Source organism: Rhinatrema bivittatum, chromosome 19 (assembly GCF_901001135.1).
Source record: "Rhinatrema bivittatum chromosome 19, aRhiBiv1.1, whole genome shotgun sequence".
Taxonomy (NCBI): Eukaryota; Metazoa; Chordata; class Amphibia; order Gymnophiona; family Rhinatrematidae; genus Rhinatrema; species Rhinatrema bivittatum.
This window is the reverse complement of record NC_042633.1, coordinates 25,693,082-25,711,492: the sequence shown is the minus strand read 5'-3', so window position 1 is coordinate 25,711,492 and position 18,411 is coordinate 25,693,082. Positions and strand designations below refer to the sequence as shown.

The following is an 18,411-nucleotide window of genomic DNA, read 5'->3' as shown; positions in this document are numbered from 1 at the left end:
AAACTGGCTTTAAGGCGAGGGGAGGAATGTCATCTGAAGTAGAAACCAGGAGAAGGTTATGAATGAGAATGTGCTGGCAGCACAAGCTATTGAGGCTTGAGAATTCCCAGTATGTGTGTTTCCACGTGGCTCTCATCGCTTTGTCTTTCTCCCCTACAGAGAACATTCTGGGCCTCGTATCCTCATAACGGAAAAGGTGGAGATTCAGGTGAGCTATGAGAGGAGAAGGAGCCCTGCTGGGCTGTGGGTGATGGGCTGCAAGATCCCTGCTTTTCACGGATGACACTAAGATCTGCTTCAACACCTGAAGGAGTAGAGTGGTCGAAGGTTTGGCAGCTGGAATTCAGTGCCAAGAAGGGCAGAGTGGCGCATCTGCGGGTGCGGTGATCCAGTGGAGTTATGTGTGATGGGGGGGGGGGGGGGTGTGAAAGGCTGATGTGCACAGACTGAGACAGAGGCTTTGGGATGATGGTGGCTGACGATCTGAAGGTAGCAAAGCAATGTGAGAAGTTGGCACCTAAGGCCAGAGGGGTTCTGGGCTACAGAGGGGCGAGGCATAACCGCCAGGAAAGCAGGTGGTAATGCTCCTTGGTGAGGCCTCACCTGGAGTACTGCGTTCGGGTCTGGAGACCTCATCTCAAAAAGGATAGAGACAGGATGGAAGTGGTCCAGGGAAAGGCAAGCAAATGTTGTGAGGTCTGCATTAGAAGACCTATGAGAAGAGACTGGAGGACCTACAAATGCACATCCTGGAGGAGAGCAGGTGCAGGGGAGATCTGAGGCAGACCTTTAAATACCTGAAAGGTACTAACGGAGGCACAGGAATCAAAGCTTTGCTAATGGAAAAGAAGTTGTAGAACTGGGGGTCATGAGATGAAACTCCAAGGGGGATGATTCAGGGCCAGCATCGGGAAATATTTCTTCGCGCAGAGGGCGCTGAATGCACGGGATACCCTCCAGGAAGGAGTGGTGAATGCCAGAACGGTAACGGAATTCAAAAGAGAAAGGGATAAACCCAGAGGATCCCTAAAGGCTGGAAACAAAGAAATGGGGTAACCTGGGTTTCACTTAACGTTAACATTTCTGACTAGGGGTAACCTGCATGGAGCAGCAATTTACTGAGCAGACTGGATGGACCATTTTGACCTTTATCTGCCACCTTTTACTATGTTACTATGGGGGTCAATGTATTAAAGTGCGCTCAGCGTGCGGTTGGACGCGCGTTTTGGACACGCATCCATAACCCCTGATGCGATAAGGGGATCAGCGCGTCCAAAACGCGCATCCAAACAAAGGCGTAGCTAATAGCGCTCAGCACGTGTAAATGCCATTCAGATGAAGCTATTAGCTATTACCCTGCAAGGCAAACAAATCCCTGTGCGCCTAAGGTGCACTTTTTATCCCATCCAACTTTACGCCTGCCCTGCAGCAGGCGTAAAGTCTTCTCCCATGCTTTTCTGGGGTTCCTCCTACTTAGTCTGGTTGCGATACTAAATAGCAAGAACCGCAGAAAGCAGCGCCATGCAATAATATAAAAAAAACCCCAAAGTCTTGACGTAAAAAAATATTTTGTGGCGTGCAATATACACCCACAATATACGGGCTCCGGGCCGTGTGTATTGTGCGTGCGTGCGGCGCCGGTAAAATAGCTGCCGTGGTGAAAAAACGGACCCTTGTAGATTGAGCGCCCGTCTTCCTGACCCGGGCACAGCCACGTCTCCTGCGCGCCCCAGGCCATGGACGCGCTAGGGACGCACAGTTTCTCCCTAGCGCGTCTGTTTTAGCGCGTCAGCTCGTTCGCGTATTGCATCGGGCGCCCAGGAGAGGTGGCTGCCCGTTTTTATGCGCACTTTATTGCATTGGCTTGTGCGAGCGCAGGAAGAGGAACATGCGGGGATGAGGTCAGTGTTTGGTTCTTATTACTGCGTCTTCCAGCTCCAACTTGCTGTCTGGAGGCATGACTATTAGCGCTGTCTATAATCTTCCCTTGAATGGTCCTATAAGCTAGAAAACTCAGTGAACCGACTGAAGTGGACAGTGATAGATAAAACCTGGACAGGCCCGATGTTGTTGGGGGAAAAAAATAAGCAACGATAAAGAAAAAGCCGTTATAAAAGCCTCAGAAGGGTCTTTAGTATAAAATGCATGCATTTATTTAAGTGAAAAAGCAAACACCTAACACGTTTCCGTAACATTTTGGCCAGTCACGGGGAGGCCTGTGATGCTGCAGACGCCGACACCAGGCCTCCAGGATGCCATCCACACCACTCGCTGATGCTGCTGCACAAACATGGGTGCGCATGTACTCCTCGCCCTAGATAAAGGCCCCGTGGCGGGAACTCCAGCACGGCATGCCCTTTGATGATGTCAGCCCTGCCAGGCTATTTAAACAGCAGCACAGTGTCAAGCCCTCGCCTCAGCAACAGGTCCTCCTGCCTAATCTGCAGTGCATGTTGCTATCCGTTGTGCCTTATTGTCCTGCTTGGCCTTGTCTCCGGTTTGCCTCCTTGTTTTGTCCGTTCTGCCTCGTCTTGGTCCTCTGTGTTTGTCCCTGTCCTGTCAGTTTTGCCTGCTGCCTGGTACTGACCTCTGGTCATGGACCCGGACCAGGTTCTTGCTTGCCGCTTGGTATTGGCTTCTGCTAAGGACCCCGACTCTTCTTTGCTCGCTGCCTGACTCGACCTTGGCCTGCACCCGGATCCTATCATCTCGCTTCCAGCCCTGACCACTGCCCGTACTTAGACTCTCCTCAACTACTCCTTAAGTGACTCTCGCCTAAGCCCTGCTGGCCCCTGGAACCCAAGGGCTCAACCTGCGGGAAACGGGGCTGGTACAAAAGCTTCTGATCTAGTCCCCCGTAAGGGCATGTCCACCAGCTATCTGCTTGGGCCTAGCAGCTTTGCCTACTAGGCCGCGTCAACCATGCCATGGCCTAAGGGCATCTTCCACCCCACCCAAATACGAAGGTGACCCCAAGGGATACTGGGAGTTCATTAACCAGTGCAGGATGCATTCTGAACTTCAGGCGGCCATCTTCCCGTTGGACTGCATGAAAGTGCCCTATATGCTGTCTCTGTCAGGGGGTCCTGCCCTAACCTGGGTATCCCCTCTCTGGGAGCAAGACAACCCCTTTTATTGGTAACCTGGACAATTTCCTCCACAATATTCGCCTCATCTTTGACAAGCCAGGTTGGGCCTTGTCTGGGGCCGTGGACTTGCTCCAGATTCAGCAAGGCAATTGCACCGTGAACAGTTATGTCATACAGTTTTGCATCTTGGCCTCTGAACTCCGCTGGGGAGAAGACAGCCAGATGGCCATCTTTGGGCAGGGTTTGGCAGAACACTTAAAAGATGAGTTGGCTGGCTGGGACACACCACTCTGTTGGAAGATCTTATCACCTTGGCCACACAGGTGGACTTTCGCTTTCAGGAACGAGCCCGAGAGACAGGTGTATTCCACCAACCCTTTCGATTGGTTCCTAAGTTCCAGTAACCCCTTGTTCTTTCTGCTGATGCTGTGGCCCCCAGCTCCTTGGTGGAGCCCAAGCAATTGGGCCGATCCCGTGTCACTGAAGAAGAGAAACAGTCATAGGTGGCTCAATCTCTGCTTCTACTGTGCAGGCCAGGGGCATTTCGCCAGCCACTGCCCCCCCCCCCCCCCAAAAAAAAACCCACCCCAAAAACCAGGAAACTTCCAAGCCTAGGGTTGGTTGGAGAGGTAGCCCTAGCTCAATGTTCCACGTCTCCTCAGCTACTGCTGCCCATTTGTCTCATGGCCGGGGATACTTTGGTGTAAACAAACAGAGGCGTTCTTAGATTCAGAAGCTGGTGGCAGTTTCAACAAGGAGTCTCTGGTTCGCCAATATAACCACCCTACAACCACTTTAGCCAAGGCACTCACCATATCATCTGTGTACGGCGAGCCTCTGCCCGGTCACTTGATAGTGGTCACCTTGCACTCCAGACCAGCTTCCTACACCAGGAAAGTATTTTCTTTTACGTGTTACCCAGGGCTATCAACCTTATCATCATAGGATTATATTGGCTCATGCTTCATAATTCGTCTATACATTGGGAAACACTACAAATAGCCCGCTGGGGGCCCTCTTACTATTAATGTTGTCTCTCCCAGGTCCATCTGCCAGTCATGGTTACCCGGACGTCTACCTGAGATCTGCCAGGTCTCCACCCCAGTATACAGCATTCACTGATGTGTTCAGCAAACAGGCAGAAACACTTCCACCACACAGGCCATACAACTGCCCTATTGATCTGTTCCTGGGCAAGATATCTCCCAGGGGTCAGGTTTATCCACTTTTGATCTAGGAGACTGAAGCCATGGTTACTTACATTCGAGAAAACTTGGAACAAGTTTTCATCTGCCCGTCCTCCTCACTTGCCAGAACAAGGTTCTTCATGGGGAAGAAGGATGGCTCATTAAGGCCATGTATCGACTACCGAGGCCTCAACGCAATCACACAAAATAATCTATACCCACTACCTCTCATCACAGAGCCATTCAAATGCCTGCAAGATGCGCAAATCTTCATGAAGCTAGATCTCAGAGGGGCCTACAACGTTATACGCGTATGGGAGGGCGATGAGTGGAAGACAGCCTTCAACACCTGGGATGGCCACTATGAGTATTTTATCATGCCATTTGGCATATGTAATGTCCCCACTGTCTTCCAACATATGGTAAATGAGAACTTACAGGACCTCGTGTATTTCCATGTAATGGTGTACCTTGATGACATGCTAATCTTCTCACACTCCTTGGCATAGCACAGAGAGCATATAAAACAGGTGATACAAAAACTCCATGAACACCACTTATATGCAAAACTTGAAAGATGTACATTCGAGGAAGAGGAGGTGCCGTTCCTGGGTTACATTGTCTCCTGGCACAAAATATGTATGGAGCCAGAGAAGGTAAAGGCCATTCAGGACTGGCTGCAGCTCGTAGGACTTAAGCACTTGCAACTCTTCCTTGGCTTTGCAAAGTACAACTGTCCGTTTTGTGCATGGGTACTCCTCATTTGCAGTCCCCCCTTATCACCCTTACCAAGAAAGATGCTGACACCAAACACTGGAGAGATGAAGCCATTCAGAGCTTCAATCACCCCAAAAAGGAATTTTTCTGAGACTCTTCTCTTCCATCTTGACCCATTGAAGCCCTTCATCATTGAGGTAGATGCCTCAGTCCTTGGAATAGGAGCTTTCCTTGCCCAACACAATGATCAAGGGACTCTGATGCAGTACTTTTTCTTTTACAAATAATTCACCCCAGCGGAAAAGAATTATGCAATTGGGGACAGAGAGCTCCTGGCTGTGAAACTAGCACTGGAAGAATGACACCAGCTATTGGAAGGGGCTAGACATCCGATCATGATCTATACAATCCACAAAAACTTAGAATATCTACCGCAGGCCCAGTGCTTGAACCCTAAAGTCAGATGATCATTGTTTGTTTTTTCAGTCGCTTCAGTTTCAAGCTCCAGTACCATACGGTGGAGAAGAATCAACCGGCCGATGCCCTTTCTAGGTCCTTCGAGACCAAAGGCTCCTTGGAATCCCCTCGCCACATCATCGACTTAGTGAGAATTGTGGTCATGGGTGCCATACCTGTCTCTCCAAGAAAAATGGTAGACCCCCAACCGACCTGTGAGAAAAGGTACTTAGATGGGCTCATGACTTCCATTATACTATAAGGGGTTTAGCGCAGCCAACCCCCCCCCCCCCCCCCCCCCCCCCCCCGAAAAACTAATAGCGCTCATCACATGAAAATGCATATTGATGAGGACAGGCGTTAAATTCTGAGCAACCCAGAAAAGTGTACAGAAAAGCAGAAAATACTGCTTTTCTGTACACCCTCCGACTTAATATCCTAGCGATATTAAGTCGAACGAACCAAAAATTAAAAATAAAAAACTCTGCCCACCAGAAAAATGAACGCTCAATTTTACCGGTGTCCGTTTTCCTAACCCGTGGCCGTCATCAGGTTCGGAAACAGATGCCGGTAAAATTAAGCGTCGGTTGTCGGGACCCGCTGACAGCCACCTCTACACTAATAAGGAGACGCTAGGGACGCACTATTGCCCCTAGCACCTCCTTATTAGCACAACCTCTCATTTAAATAAAGAATTGTGCACCCAGGAGAGGTGGCTGGGCGCGCGTCGAGAGAGCGGGCGCTCAACACGGAGCGCCCGCTCTCCCGCGATTCTTATTGTATCGGCCTGTCTATTTTTGATGTTATGTATTTTAGTTTGTCTATTAAAATGTATGCAATGCACTTTCAAAGGCATTTCAAGGCGACTTCCAATATAATATTTATAATAAAAAAATTCCTTTAAATTGCTTTTCCTTGGTATTTATTTGTTTTTTATGTTTTATCTATGAATGTATTTAATAGATAGGTGTGGAGGAAGATCTGCCCATCCTCAAAATAATTTGTGAGGCATCCAAATAAATTTCTTATCTTATGTTATCACTATGTTTTCTAATTGTTTCGTTGTAAACCGATGTGATGTGCAAACCAATGTCGGTATAGAAAAGACTTCAATAAACATACAAAGATGGGAAAGGAAGATAAGTGAAATTCTCTCCCCTCCCCCCCAAAGTATCAATGAAGTCTGAGAAGCAACACATTATTGGGAGGCTGACGAAGGGCATTGCACTCAACGCTGACCCTGTCCCGGTTATTGTTTCTCTAATTGCAGAAATCACGCCTACGGTAGACGTGGCTGGCCTGGTGGCTGGGCTCACTGCTGCTGTCATCCTACTGATCATGGGAGTTATTGTTGTACTGTACTGTGTGAAGTACAAAGGCAGAGAGCGGAGCCGGGGAAGGTAAGAGCTGAACACTGAGCATTTGCTTACTTTGTCTAATCCATTCAGTACAGTGATGGTTGGTTCTCCCCACAGTGTGGCCATGCCCCCAGCATGGTGGCCAATGTACCCTCTCATTTCTTTTCTGGGCTGTGGGTGTAACACAGTGCCCAAATTTGTGCGCAGCGTTCTCCGAAATGCCTAGTTCCTTGTCTTGGTGCATGTTGTTTCCTGTGTGCATTTGCTTCATGGCCTGGCCACAGATGCTTCATGACCTTCCTGGCAAAACAGACCCAAATTCCTCAGTTATCCTGAAAGCATGCATGCCCTCACTTCTCCGTGTGCTCCCGCCACGTTTCTGCTAGCTGTCCCACTGAGCATGCTGGCTGTATAAGTCCAAGAAGAATAGAGCGTGAAAATGTCTAGAAATCTGGTTCATTGTTCCTCCTTGTCTGTTGGACTGCTAGAGTGCCCGTGAGTCTAACCAGCAATATGCTGCCTCCGGAAGATGTGCCCTTGACCCAGCTCCCAGGACAACTGCCAGGGGCACCAGGACTTCCATCCTATGAACAGGCACTCGAGGCCTCGGGTACCTACGATGCACCTCCTCCGCCCTACCAGAGGTAATTGTCAGAAAAATAATCAAAGTGCATTTTGGAAACAAATCTCATAATGTCACTGCTTTTTCTACAAAATGTACCTGCAGCAACTGCATAAGGGCACTGACTGCATCCTGGCTTATTGACCTTACAAATACCCATCAGCTAAGAACTCTGAATAGTAAGATTAGTGAGTTAGAATATATAGAGGTAGGCATTTCCGAGATGTGATAGAAGGAGTATATATCAGGCTATAAATTATATCAATGAGAAAAGGGAAGATCAAATTGGTTGAGGGGTGGCCCGAAGAAGAGATTGAATGGATTAAAGTCCATGTAGGGCTTTAAAGACCATGGTTAAAACTTACAATTTCACTTGCCAGACAACTGGGAGCCAGTGTAAGCGTTCAAGGACCGGGGAAATGTGATTGTGTGGGGAGGAACCAGAAATCAATCTCGCTGCAGAATTCTAAATTAACTGCAAAGCCCAAAGGTGGGAGTCGGGCAGACCTAAAAACTGCTCGAGCGACATAAGATGAAAAACTGGATCACGGGATGAAAATCATGAGTGACTAGGCTGCAGAGAATGTAGAGTCCGGAGCTTAAAGTAGGCAGAGTGAACTACCAAGTTTAATGTGTGGACTATGACCCTAGGTTACGAGAGCACTTAAAAGAATGGGGATGGAAAATCCTTCAAACTGAAAGTTTGCGGGGATATCAGACCCAGTCTCCTAGGAAAGAAACACAATTTCACTTCTCCTTAAACTGAGGGAAAGCTTGTTATTGTGAAGCCAATCTGTTTGCTGAGTGAGAACAAATGAAGAGGTAATAGGAAAGACAGACTGAATATCATCTGCCTATTTCTTGAAAGGGACACCCAAACTAGAAAGAACTGAACAGAGAGGAGTAAGGTAGATACTGAGAAGAATAGGAGAGAGAGGAGATCCCTGAGGAACAGCAGTGGTTAGGGAATGCATCTTGGAGGAGGAATTACCAAGCGCTACATAATAAAAGGTAGAAAACCAGGAAAAAAACTGGCGGATGTGATGCCCAACTCTGTAAGTTGGTCCCGTAAGATATTGTGATTGAGCGGGTCAAGAGCTGAGGCTAAATCGAGCAGGACCAGGAGTTTTTGAGAAGCAGAATCAAAGCCGAAGCGGATGGTATCAAACTCAGATCCCTAGTAGGGTTTCGGCACTGCGAACTATGGAGGACATTTTTGGTATCCAAATATTCCTGTAGTTGATTTGTAAAGAATATTTTTCAGTGTAGCCAATACCGGGAGTGAGGAAATAGGCCTGAAATTCCATAAATGAACAGAATCCAAGTCAGGGTTTTGGTTTTGTTTTGTTTTTTTTTTAGCAGCCAATGCACCAACTGCTATTTTTAGCTTTTGAAGACTCGCAGCTTCAGAGAGGGAGGCATTGATAAGAGAGTTAATGATAGGTCTGTCTTCAGTACGCAGAACCGTTAAAGCAAAGCAGTCTAACAGGAGTTCAAGACGCAGCCTCTGTCTTCCAACCGATTTTAGGATGGGAGATGCTCCACAGATGAGGTAAGGGAGAAAGCACCCCATGAGGAAGAGGTGAAGGCGTGGCAGAGCTGCTGTTTGCTAAGCTCTTCTTTTCAGTAGCAGCTTGTCCAAAGAAAAAAAGCTCTCTAATGCTGCGCTATGGCATGTCTGGGCAGAAAAGACTGGGTCCATCAAGCCCAGGCTCCTGTATCCAGCAGAGGCCAATCTAGGTCACAGGTACTGCGCCGGATCCCGAGTACTGTTCCCTCCTCAGCTGCATACGTGTGCACGTGCACGCAGGTCCCGAACCCCGCGCGCATGGCAAAACCTAGTGCGCTCAAAGAAATCCTGATATTATTTGCATGGTACTGGCTCATAGCACACACTTTTATTTTTATCTATATCAATTTTACATAATAATCCCAGTACCCCGCTTGTTAGGAAACAGCATACTTGAGCAATTACTAATACAAAGAAAAACTAGTACAGAAAGAAAAATACAACTTATGTTTATCAGACCCCCAAGTTGGAGGGAGAGAAAACAGTAGATCAAAGGAAATAATAAGTCTACATAACAAAAAGACGACTAAGCTCTGGTAGACTCTTAAACTAAAGCATCTTTTCAGCAATAGGAGAAGAGGCAGCACCAGGATTAGGGGCTTCAGAGCCATCTCTATGTTGTTTCTCAGATTAAAAAAAAGTGGATAATTGACAGCACACACTTAAACGCACGGCTAAATTACTGGAATATTGTAAAGACGAACTCCTCCTGGCCTACAGATCTGGAAAGAACCTGAGTTCCTCACCAGATGGAACCTGATCTTCAGTAAGTCTTCGTATGATCTTATCATTTATAGGTTTGGGCTTCTGTTCCTCCTGACACAGCGGGGGGCTGAATTCTGTTTAAGAACAAGAGAACATGCCATACTGGGTCAGACCAAGGGTCCATCAAGCCCAGCATCCTGTTTCCCACAGTGGCCAATCCAGGCCATAAGAACCTGGCAAGTACCCAAAAACTAAGTCTATTCCATGTTACCATTGCTAATGGCAGTGGCTATTCTCTAAGTGAACTTAATAGCAGGTAATGGACTTCTCCTCCAAGAACTTATCCAATCCTTTTTTAAACACAGCTACACTAAATGCACTAACCACATCCTCTGGCAACAAATTCCAGAGCTTTATTGTGCGTTGAGTGAAAAAGAACTTTCTCAGATTAGTTTTAAATGTACCACACGCTAACTTCATAGAGTGCTCCCTAGTCTTTCTATTATCCGAAAGAGTAAATAACCGATTCACATCTACCCGTTCTAGACCTCTCATGATTTTAAACACCTCTATCATATCCCCCCCTCAGCCGTTTCTTCTCCAAGCTGAACAGTCCTAACCTCTTTAGTCTTTCCTCATAGGGGAGCTGTTCCATCCCCTTTATCATTTTGGTTGCCCTTCTCTGTACCTTCTCCAGTGCAACTATATCTTTTTTGAGATGCGGTGACCAGAATTGTACACAGTTCTCAAGGTGTGGTCTCCCTATGGAGCGATACAGAGGCATTAAGACAGTTTTCATTTTATTTGCCATTCCCTTCCTAGTAATTCCTAACATTGTTTTTTTGACAGCTGCAGCACACTGAGCCGACGATTTTAAAGTATTATCCACTATGATGTCTAGATCTTTTTCCTGAGTGGTAGCTCCTAATATGGAACCTAAAGTCGTTTAACTATAGCACGGGTTATTTTTCCCTATATGCATCACATTGCACTTGTCCACATAAAATTATCTGCCATTTGGATGCCCAATCTTCCAGTCTCGCAAAGTCCTCCTGCAATTTATCACAATCCACTTGTGATTTAACTACTCTGAATAATTTTGTATCCTCTACAAATTTGTTTACCTCACTCATCGTATTCCTTTCCAGATCATTTATAAATATATTGAAAAGCATTAGTCCAAGTACAGATCCCTGAGGCACACCAATGTTTACCTTTTTCCACTGAGAAAATTGACCATTTAATCCTTCTCTCTGTTTCCTGTCTTTTAACCAGTTTGTAATCCACAAAAGGACACCAACTCCTATCCTGTGACTTTTTAATTTTCTTAGAATCCTCTTGTGAGGGACTTTGTCAAACACCTTCTGAAAATCCAAATACACCACATCTACTGTTTCACCTTTATCCACATGTTTATTAACCCCTTCAAAAAAAAATAAAGCAGATTTGTGAGGCAAGACTTCCCTTGGGTAAATCCATGCTGGCTCTGTCCCGTTAAACCATGTCTTTCTATGTGCTCTGTGATTTTGATCTTTAGAATAGTTTCCACTGTTTTTCCCGGCACTAAAGTCAGGCTCACAGGTCTATAGTTGCCCGGATCACCCCTGGAGCCCTTTTTAAATATTGGGGTTACATTGGCCACCCTCCAGTCTTCAATGCAATGGATGATTTTAATGATAGTTTACAAATTTTAACTAATAGATCTGAAATTTCATTTTTGAGTTCCTTCAGTACCCTAGGATGTATACCATCCGGTCCAGGTGATTTGTCACTCTTTAGTTTGTCAATTTGGCCTACTACATCTTCCAGGTTCACAGTGATTTGGTTCAGTTCACCTGACTCATCACCCTTGAAAACCATTTCCGGAACTGGTTATCTCTTCAACATCCTCATTAGTAAACACAGAAGCAAAGAATTCATTTAGTCTTTCTGTAATGGCCTTTTCTTCCCTAAGATATGATATGATAGAGGTGTTTAAAATCAGGAGAAGTCTAGAATGGGTAATCAGTTATTTACTCTTCAGGATAATAGAAGGACTAGGGGGCACTCCATGAAGTTAGCATGGGGCACATTTAAAACTAATCGGAGAAAGTTCTTTTTCAGTCAACGCACAATTAAACTCTGGAATTTGTTGCCAGGGGATGTGGTTATTGCAGTTAGTGTAGCTGGGTTTAAAAAAGGTTTGGATAAGATCTTGGAGGAGAAGTCCATTACCTGCTATTAATCAAGTTGACTTAGAAAATAGCCACTGCTATTACTAGCAACAGTAGCATGGAATAGACTTAGTTTTTGGGTACTTGCCAGGTTCTTATAGCCTGGATTGGCCTCAGTTGGAAACAGGATGCTGGGCTTGATGGACCCTTGGTCTGACCCAGTATGGCATGTTCTTAACCCCCTCAGTCATCTAACGGTCCAACAGATTCCCTTGCAGGTTTCCTGCTTCGGATATATTTAAAAACGTTTTTAAGTGTGTTTGTTTGCCTCTACAACCAACTTCATTTCAAATTCTCTCTTAGTCTGTCTTATCAATGTTTTACACTTAACTTATCTGCTTATGCTTTTTCCTATTTTGATTGATCTTTCTTCCAATTTTTGAAGGATGTTTTTTGGCTAAAATAGACTTTCATCTCACCTTTTAACCATGCTGGTAATCGTTTTGCCTTCCTTCCACCTTTCTTAATGCACAGAATACATCTGGAGTGTGCTTCTAAGATGGCATTTTTACACAATGTCCATGCCTGTTGTACAGCTGCACCTTTTCAGTTTTTTCTATTTTCCTCATTTTATCAGTTTCCCTTTTGAAAATTTAGCATTAGCTGCAGATTTACATATTTTCTCCCTTCCAGTTATTAGTTCAAATTTGATCGTTATGATCACTATTGCCAATTAGCCCCACTACTGTTACCTCTCACCAAATCCTGCATTCCATTAAGAATTAGATCTACAATAGCTCTCTTTCTCATTAGTTCCTGAACCAATTGCTCCATGAAGCAATCGTTTATTCCATTCAGGAACTTTATGTCTCTAGCATGCCCTGATGTTACATTTACCCAGTCAATATTGGGGTATTTGAAATCTTCCACTATTACTGCACTGCCATATTGGTTTGCTTCCCTGATTTCTCTTAGCATTTCATCATCTGTCTCACCATCTTGACCAGGTAGACGGTAGTATACTCCTATCACTATACTCTTACCCAACACACATGGGATTTCTACCCATATAGATTCTACAGTGCATTTAGTCTCTTGCATAATCTTTATCCTGTTGGACTTTATGCCCTCTCGGACATAAAGTGCCATACCACCATCAAGTTAATCCTCCCTATCATTGCAAAATAATCTGTACCCTGATATAGCACTGCCCCATTGGTTATCCTCCTTCCACCAGGTCTGAGGTCTCTGAGATGCCAATTAAGTCTATGTCATCATTCACTGCTATATAGTCTAACTCTCCCATCTTACTTCTTAGACTTCTGGCATTAGCATACAAACATTTCAAAGTTTGCTTTTTGTTTGTATGAAGCCTGCTTTTCAGTTGACAGGAATAACTGGAATCTTTTAGCTCAGGTGATTCTTATAGGCACATGGACTATTTTTGCTTTTATTGAAACCTCTCTGTTGGGTTGCCCTAACTCTCCTGTTTCGCTAGTATTCCATTTTGCTTATCCCAGGGACAAGGAGTGGATTTTCCCATATACACCTTAATGGTTTATGGACTTTTCCTCCAGGACTACACTAACAGATGATTAATTCCAGAGCTTAATTAGGCATTGTATAAAAAAAATATTTTCTCCTTTTGTTTTAATTGTACTACTTAGTAACTTAATTGCATGTCCCCTATTTTTTGTAAGCGTAAACAACTGATTTGTGCTTAACTGTTCCATTCCACTTATTTTATTTTTTTTCCATATTTATTTATTAAGAATGCTGTACATTAACTCAACAAAACAAGAATATTACAAAGAAAAAGAAGAAGCACATACGTATGAGTTTTGCACAGCTCCACTCATTATTTTATAGGTCTCTATCCTATCCCCCCTCAGCCGTCTCTTCTCCAAGCTGAAGAGTCCTAACCTCTTTAGCCTTTCCTCATATTGGGAATCGTTCCATCCCCTTTATCATTTTCGTCGCCCTTCTCTGTACCTTTTCTAATTCTGCTATATCTTCCATGAGATGTGGTGACCAGACCTGCACACAATACTCAAGATGAGGTGGCATCATGGAGTGATACAGAGGCATTATGATATTCTCCATTCCTTTCCTAATAATCCCGAGCATTCTATTTGCTTTCTTGGCTGCTGCTGCCGCACACTGAGCAAAGGATTTGAACATATTCACGATGACCGCTAGATCCTTTCCTGGGTGGTAACTCCCAATGTGGAATTTTGCATCATGTAGCTATAATTTGGATTGCTCTTCAGGCTACTAGTATTTAACATTTCTATAGCGCTATACAACATACACAGCAATGTACAAACACTCAAAAAAGACAGTCCTTGCTCAGTACAGCTTACAATCTAATAAGATAAACATACAGGACAAGAGAGTCGGGGCCTCACTTTGCACTTGTCCACATTAAATTCCATTCACCATTTGCATGCCCAGTCTCCCAGTTTTGCAAGCTCCTCTTGCAATTTCTCACAATCCTCTTGCGATTTAACAACTCTGAATAATTTTGTGTCATCTGCAAATCTGATCATCTTACTCGTTGCTCCCATGTCCAGGTCCTTTATAAATATGTTAAAGCAGTGGTCCCACAATAGATCCGTGGGGCACTCCCCTATTCACCTTTCTCCATTGAGAAAATTGACCATTTAGCCTTACTCTCTGTTTTCTATCTTTAACCATTGGCTCCTATCCCATGACTTTTTAATTTCCTCAGAAGTCTCTCAGCGCTCTCTGGCCCCGCTCCTCCTCCTATTTAAGTGTTCCCTGTTTCAAAGCAGAAATGGGTGAGGAGGCGTGGGACAGACAGCGCTGCGTGTGATAGCTCCCTTTTTCTGATTCTCGGCTCGGTCCCACGAGCCACTGCACTTACCCCCAAACCCACCACGAACATGGAGGCCCCCAGCTTCTGATGCGGCTCATTTACTCCCCACCCCCCCGAGGCCCCATAGGCGTGTGAGTACTTAAAGGGGCCGTGGCAGGAAAAGTCTCCGTGGCGCCCTTTGATGATATTGCAGGCTCTCAGTATATAAGGCTCCCCAGAACACTGCTTTAATGCCTCGGCAGTGGGTCTCCTGCCATAGCAGTGTGTGTTGCTTCGAGTTCCTGATTCTTGCCTTGTCTTGGCCTGATTTCTGGATTCTAACCTCTTGTTTGGACCTGACCACCCTCTCTGCTGCCTGCCCCGCTCTTGGTCTGTCTCCAGCTTCTTCAGTCTGCTGCCTGCCCTCGGACTTGTTTACCAGACCACCCTAGGGACCTACCTAAGCCCTGCTGGCTTCCAGAACCCAAGGCCTCAACCTGTAGGGGAGGCGGTTGGTATACGAGAAGCTCCAGCCTGTCCCACGAAAGGGCGCGTTAGCTAGTTGTCGGCATAGGGCATGGGGGGGGGGGGGGTGGTATTGGTGGGAAGGATCTATGGGCTCGTGCCCCGGATCTTTTAAATATTTAGCAACGCCCCTGCTCATGAGGGATTTTGTCAAATGCTTTCTGGAAATCGAGATACACTATATCAGCTGATTCACCTTTATCCACGTGTTTATTTGCAACTTAAAAAAAAATGTAGCAGATTGGGGAGGCAATAGCTAAGAACATGTTAGCTTTGTCCCATTAAATGATGAATATCTATATTGTTCAGTAATTATGTTCTTTATGATAGTTTCTACCATTTTGTCCTGCACGGACACCAGACTCACTGGTCTCTAGTTTCCTGGATCACTCCTGAAACCCTTTAAAAAAAACAAATTGGTGTTATGTTGTCAATCTTCTAATCTTCAGGTAGCATAGAGGATGCTAAAGATAGTTTACAAATTACTAATAGTGTACCTACAATTTCAGTTTTCATTTTTTTTCAACACACTGGGATGTATACCATCTGGTCCAGTTGATTTGCTAATCTTTAGTTTGTCAGTTTTCCTTATTACATCTTCCAGGTTCACCGACATTTGTTTCAGTTCCTCTGAATCTACCCCTTTAAATATCATTTCTGGTATGGGTATCCCCCTTAGTAAAGACTGAAGCGAAGAATTAATTTAATCTCTCCGCTATGGCCTTTTCTTCCCTAAGTGCCCCTTTTACCCCTTGATCATCTAATAGCTAATTGACTCTATCACAGGCTTTTTACCTCTAATGTACCCGAAAATGTTTTGAGTTTTTGCTTCCATGGCAAGCTTCTTTTCAAAATTTCTCTTTGCATCTAACTTTTCAGTACTTATGCTGTTTTCTCTTTTCTTCATTTGATCCCTTTTCCATTTTTGAAAGATGTTCTTTTAGCTATAATATTCTCTCTCATCTCACTTTTTAACCATGCCAGTAGTCATTTAGACTTCTTTCCACCTTTTGTAATGTGTGGAATACATCTGGTCTGGGCTTCCAAGATGGTATTTTTAAACCAGGTCCCTGCCTGCTGTGAACTATTAAACCTCTGCAGCTGCGCCTTTCAACTTTTTCTTAACCATTTTCCTCATTTTATCAGTCTCCCTTTTGAAAGTTAAACGCTATCGCAGTAGATTTCTTTAGTGTCCTTCATGTTATGACCACTCTTGCCAAGTGGCCCCAATACAGTTGCCTCTCGCCCCAAATCTTGTGTTCCACTAAGGATTAGGTCTCAAATAGCTCTCCCCCCCCCCCCCTGTTTTGGTTCTTGTATCAGCTACTCCATGAAGCAGTCATTTATTTCATCTAGGAACTCCACCTCCTTAGTATATCTTGATGTGATATTTACTCAGTCAATGCTGGGGTAATTAGTCACCCATTATCACTTAGCTTCCTCAGTTTGTTAGGATTTCATTATTTGTCTGTTCTTTCTGACCAGGTGGACCCCCAATGCTATGTTATCCCCCTTTTCACTTGGCATTTCTATCCATAAGGATTCCACAGTATATTTTCTTTCTTGGAGAACTTATATTCTGTTTTACTCAATGCCCTGTTTAATATACAGTGCCACTCCTCCACCAGTTTGATCCATCCTATCATTGCGATATAATTTGTCCCATTGGTTATCCTCCTTCCACAAAGTTTCTGAGATGCCAATTATATCTACCTCTTCTTTCAGTGCCATACATTCTAACTCTCCCATCTTACTTTTTTAGACTTCTAGCATTTGTATACAGACATTTCAAACTATGTTTTTTGTAATTTGGAATCTTTCAACTCTGCTTATTACTTAACATCACCTGGGCCACTTTTGCATTTATTGCAACCTCTCTATCGAGAAGCCTTAACTTCCCTATTGTGTTAGTATCCTTCAAAAGCACATCATTCCGAACCATGCACTTCTAAGCGCCTATCAGCTTTCCCCCATCATCTAGTTTAAAAGCTGTTCTATCTCCTTTTTAAAGGTTAGTACCAGCAGCCTAGTTCCACCCTCATTAAGGTGTAGCCCATGCTTTTGGAAATGGACACCTTTTTTTTTTTTTTTTTTTTTATTTTAAGACCCATCATCCTCATGGGGCCTTGTCTAGCAATTTTATATGGGAATCAATTCCTGGACATCCGATACTTGTTCACACATTTATATACACATACAGGTGATAAAAAGGTAAACTATAGTATTTGGCTTTCAGTACCAGGGTTTAAAATGTTGGCCCAGTCTATTTCTTTCTCCACTGATCTCTTTTGTTTTGGGGCTACAGGGCTCATTCTTAATGGACCCCCTATGTTTTCTATTTTCCTCAAATCTGCAGGGATTCTGCTCAGCCCAGCTGAGGCATGGAGGATCACCACGTGCCACCTTCAGAGCTAGAGCCTAAGAAACAGGATGTGTGTGCGTCTTTGAAGAACCAAATCTCAAGCAATTCTACTGTGCGTTATCTACACAGCCACCCTGTAGAGAGGACAAATCAAACATATCTGGGCAAAATGAAATGTTTCTCTTCCACAAAGTGGCACCTGTGCTGGCTGGAACCTCGCGGCCAGCTGCACACCACGGCTGAGGTGGAAATGCAGGTCCCACCGTGCTAGGGTGCAGAAGTTCATTTGTACCTAAGATGGGGAGGGGAAGAGACGGTCTCACTTTGTGCAAGAGTTTGGTTAGTGTATGTCCATCGAAGAAGAGGGAATTCTTTATTAAACGTTTTAAATAAAATAATTTCTTAAGGTTGTTTAAAAGCGAGTCTTCTGTGCTTTCCCTATCCTGACCTAGAAGTGTTAAATGTCACGCCACTTGCCCCAGTGGTTGCTTTGCAGTAGTGCTAGCTATGAATGGCTCTTGCTTGATCGTACGCTAGTACTCTGTGTCTTATTTATTTATTTATTTAACAGTTTTATATACCGACCTTCATAGTAAATAACCATATCGGATCGGTTTACAATTAACAAGAATAAAACTGGGGTAACTATTCAAGTAAACGAAAGATAAACAGTAGGTAGGAATGAGTCAAAGTTACAATCAACAGGGAAGAGAACTTGGAAGCTTGCAACAAGCTGGAAAGAAGATAAGGCAGGAAATAAATATGAAGTGATATCTTAGAAATATCCCTCGGACTCGGGGAACCCTAGTCCTATGGATATGCACTGCGGGATAGATTTTAAAAGGTTGC

At 44.5% G+C, this 18,411-nt stretch overlaps 1 protein-coding gene across 1 annotated transcript in view; it reads left to right on the top strand.

Moving 5' to 3' along the window:
- The window catches only part of PRRG2 (proline rich and Gla domain 2), a 29,198-nt gene extending 11,230 nt beyond the window's left edge, over positions 1–17,968 (top strand). Inside the window, exons 4-7 of the mRNA XM_029584692.1 lie at positions 160–208; positions 6,720–6,849; positions 7,296–7,451; positions 17,557–17,968. Of these exons, the coding sequence (XP_029440552.1) occupies positions 160–208; positions 6,720–6,849; positions 7,296–7,451; positions 17,557–17,578 (357 nt within the window). The 3' untranslated portion in view covers positions 17,579–17,968. The remainder of the gene's footprint in view (positions 1–159; positions 209–6,719; positions 6,850–7,295; positions 7,452–17,556) is intronic.
- The last annotated feature ends 443 nt before the right edge of the window (positions 17,969–18,411 follow it).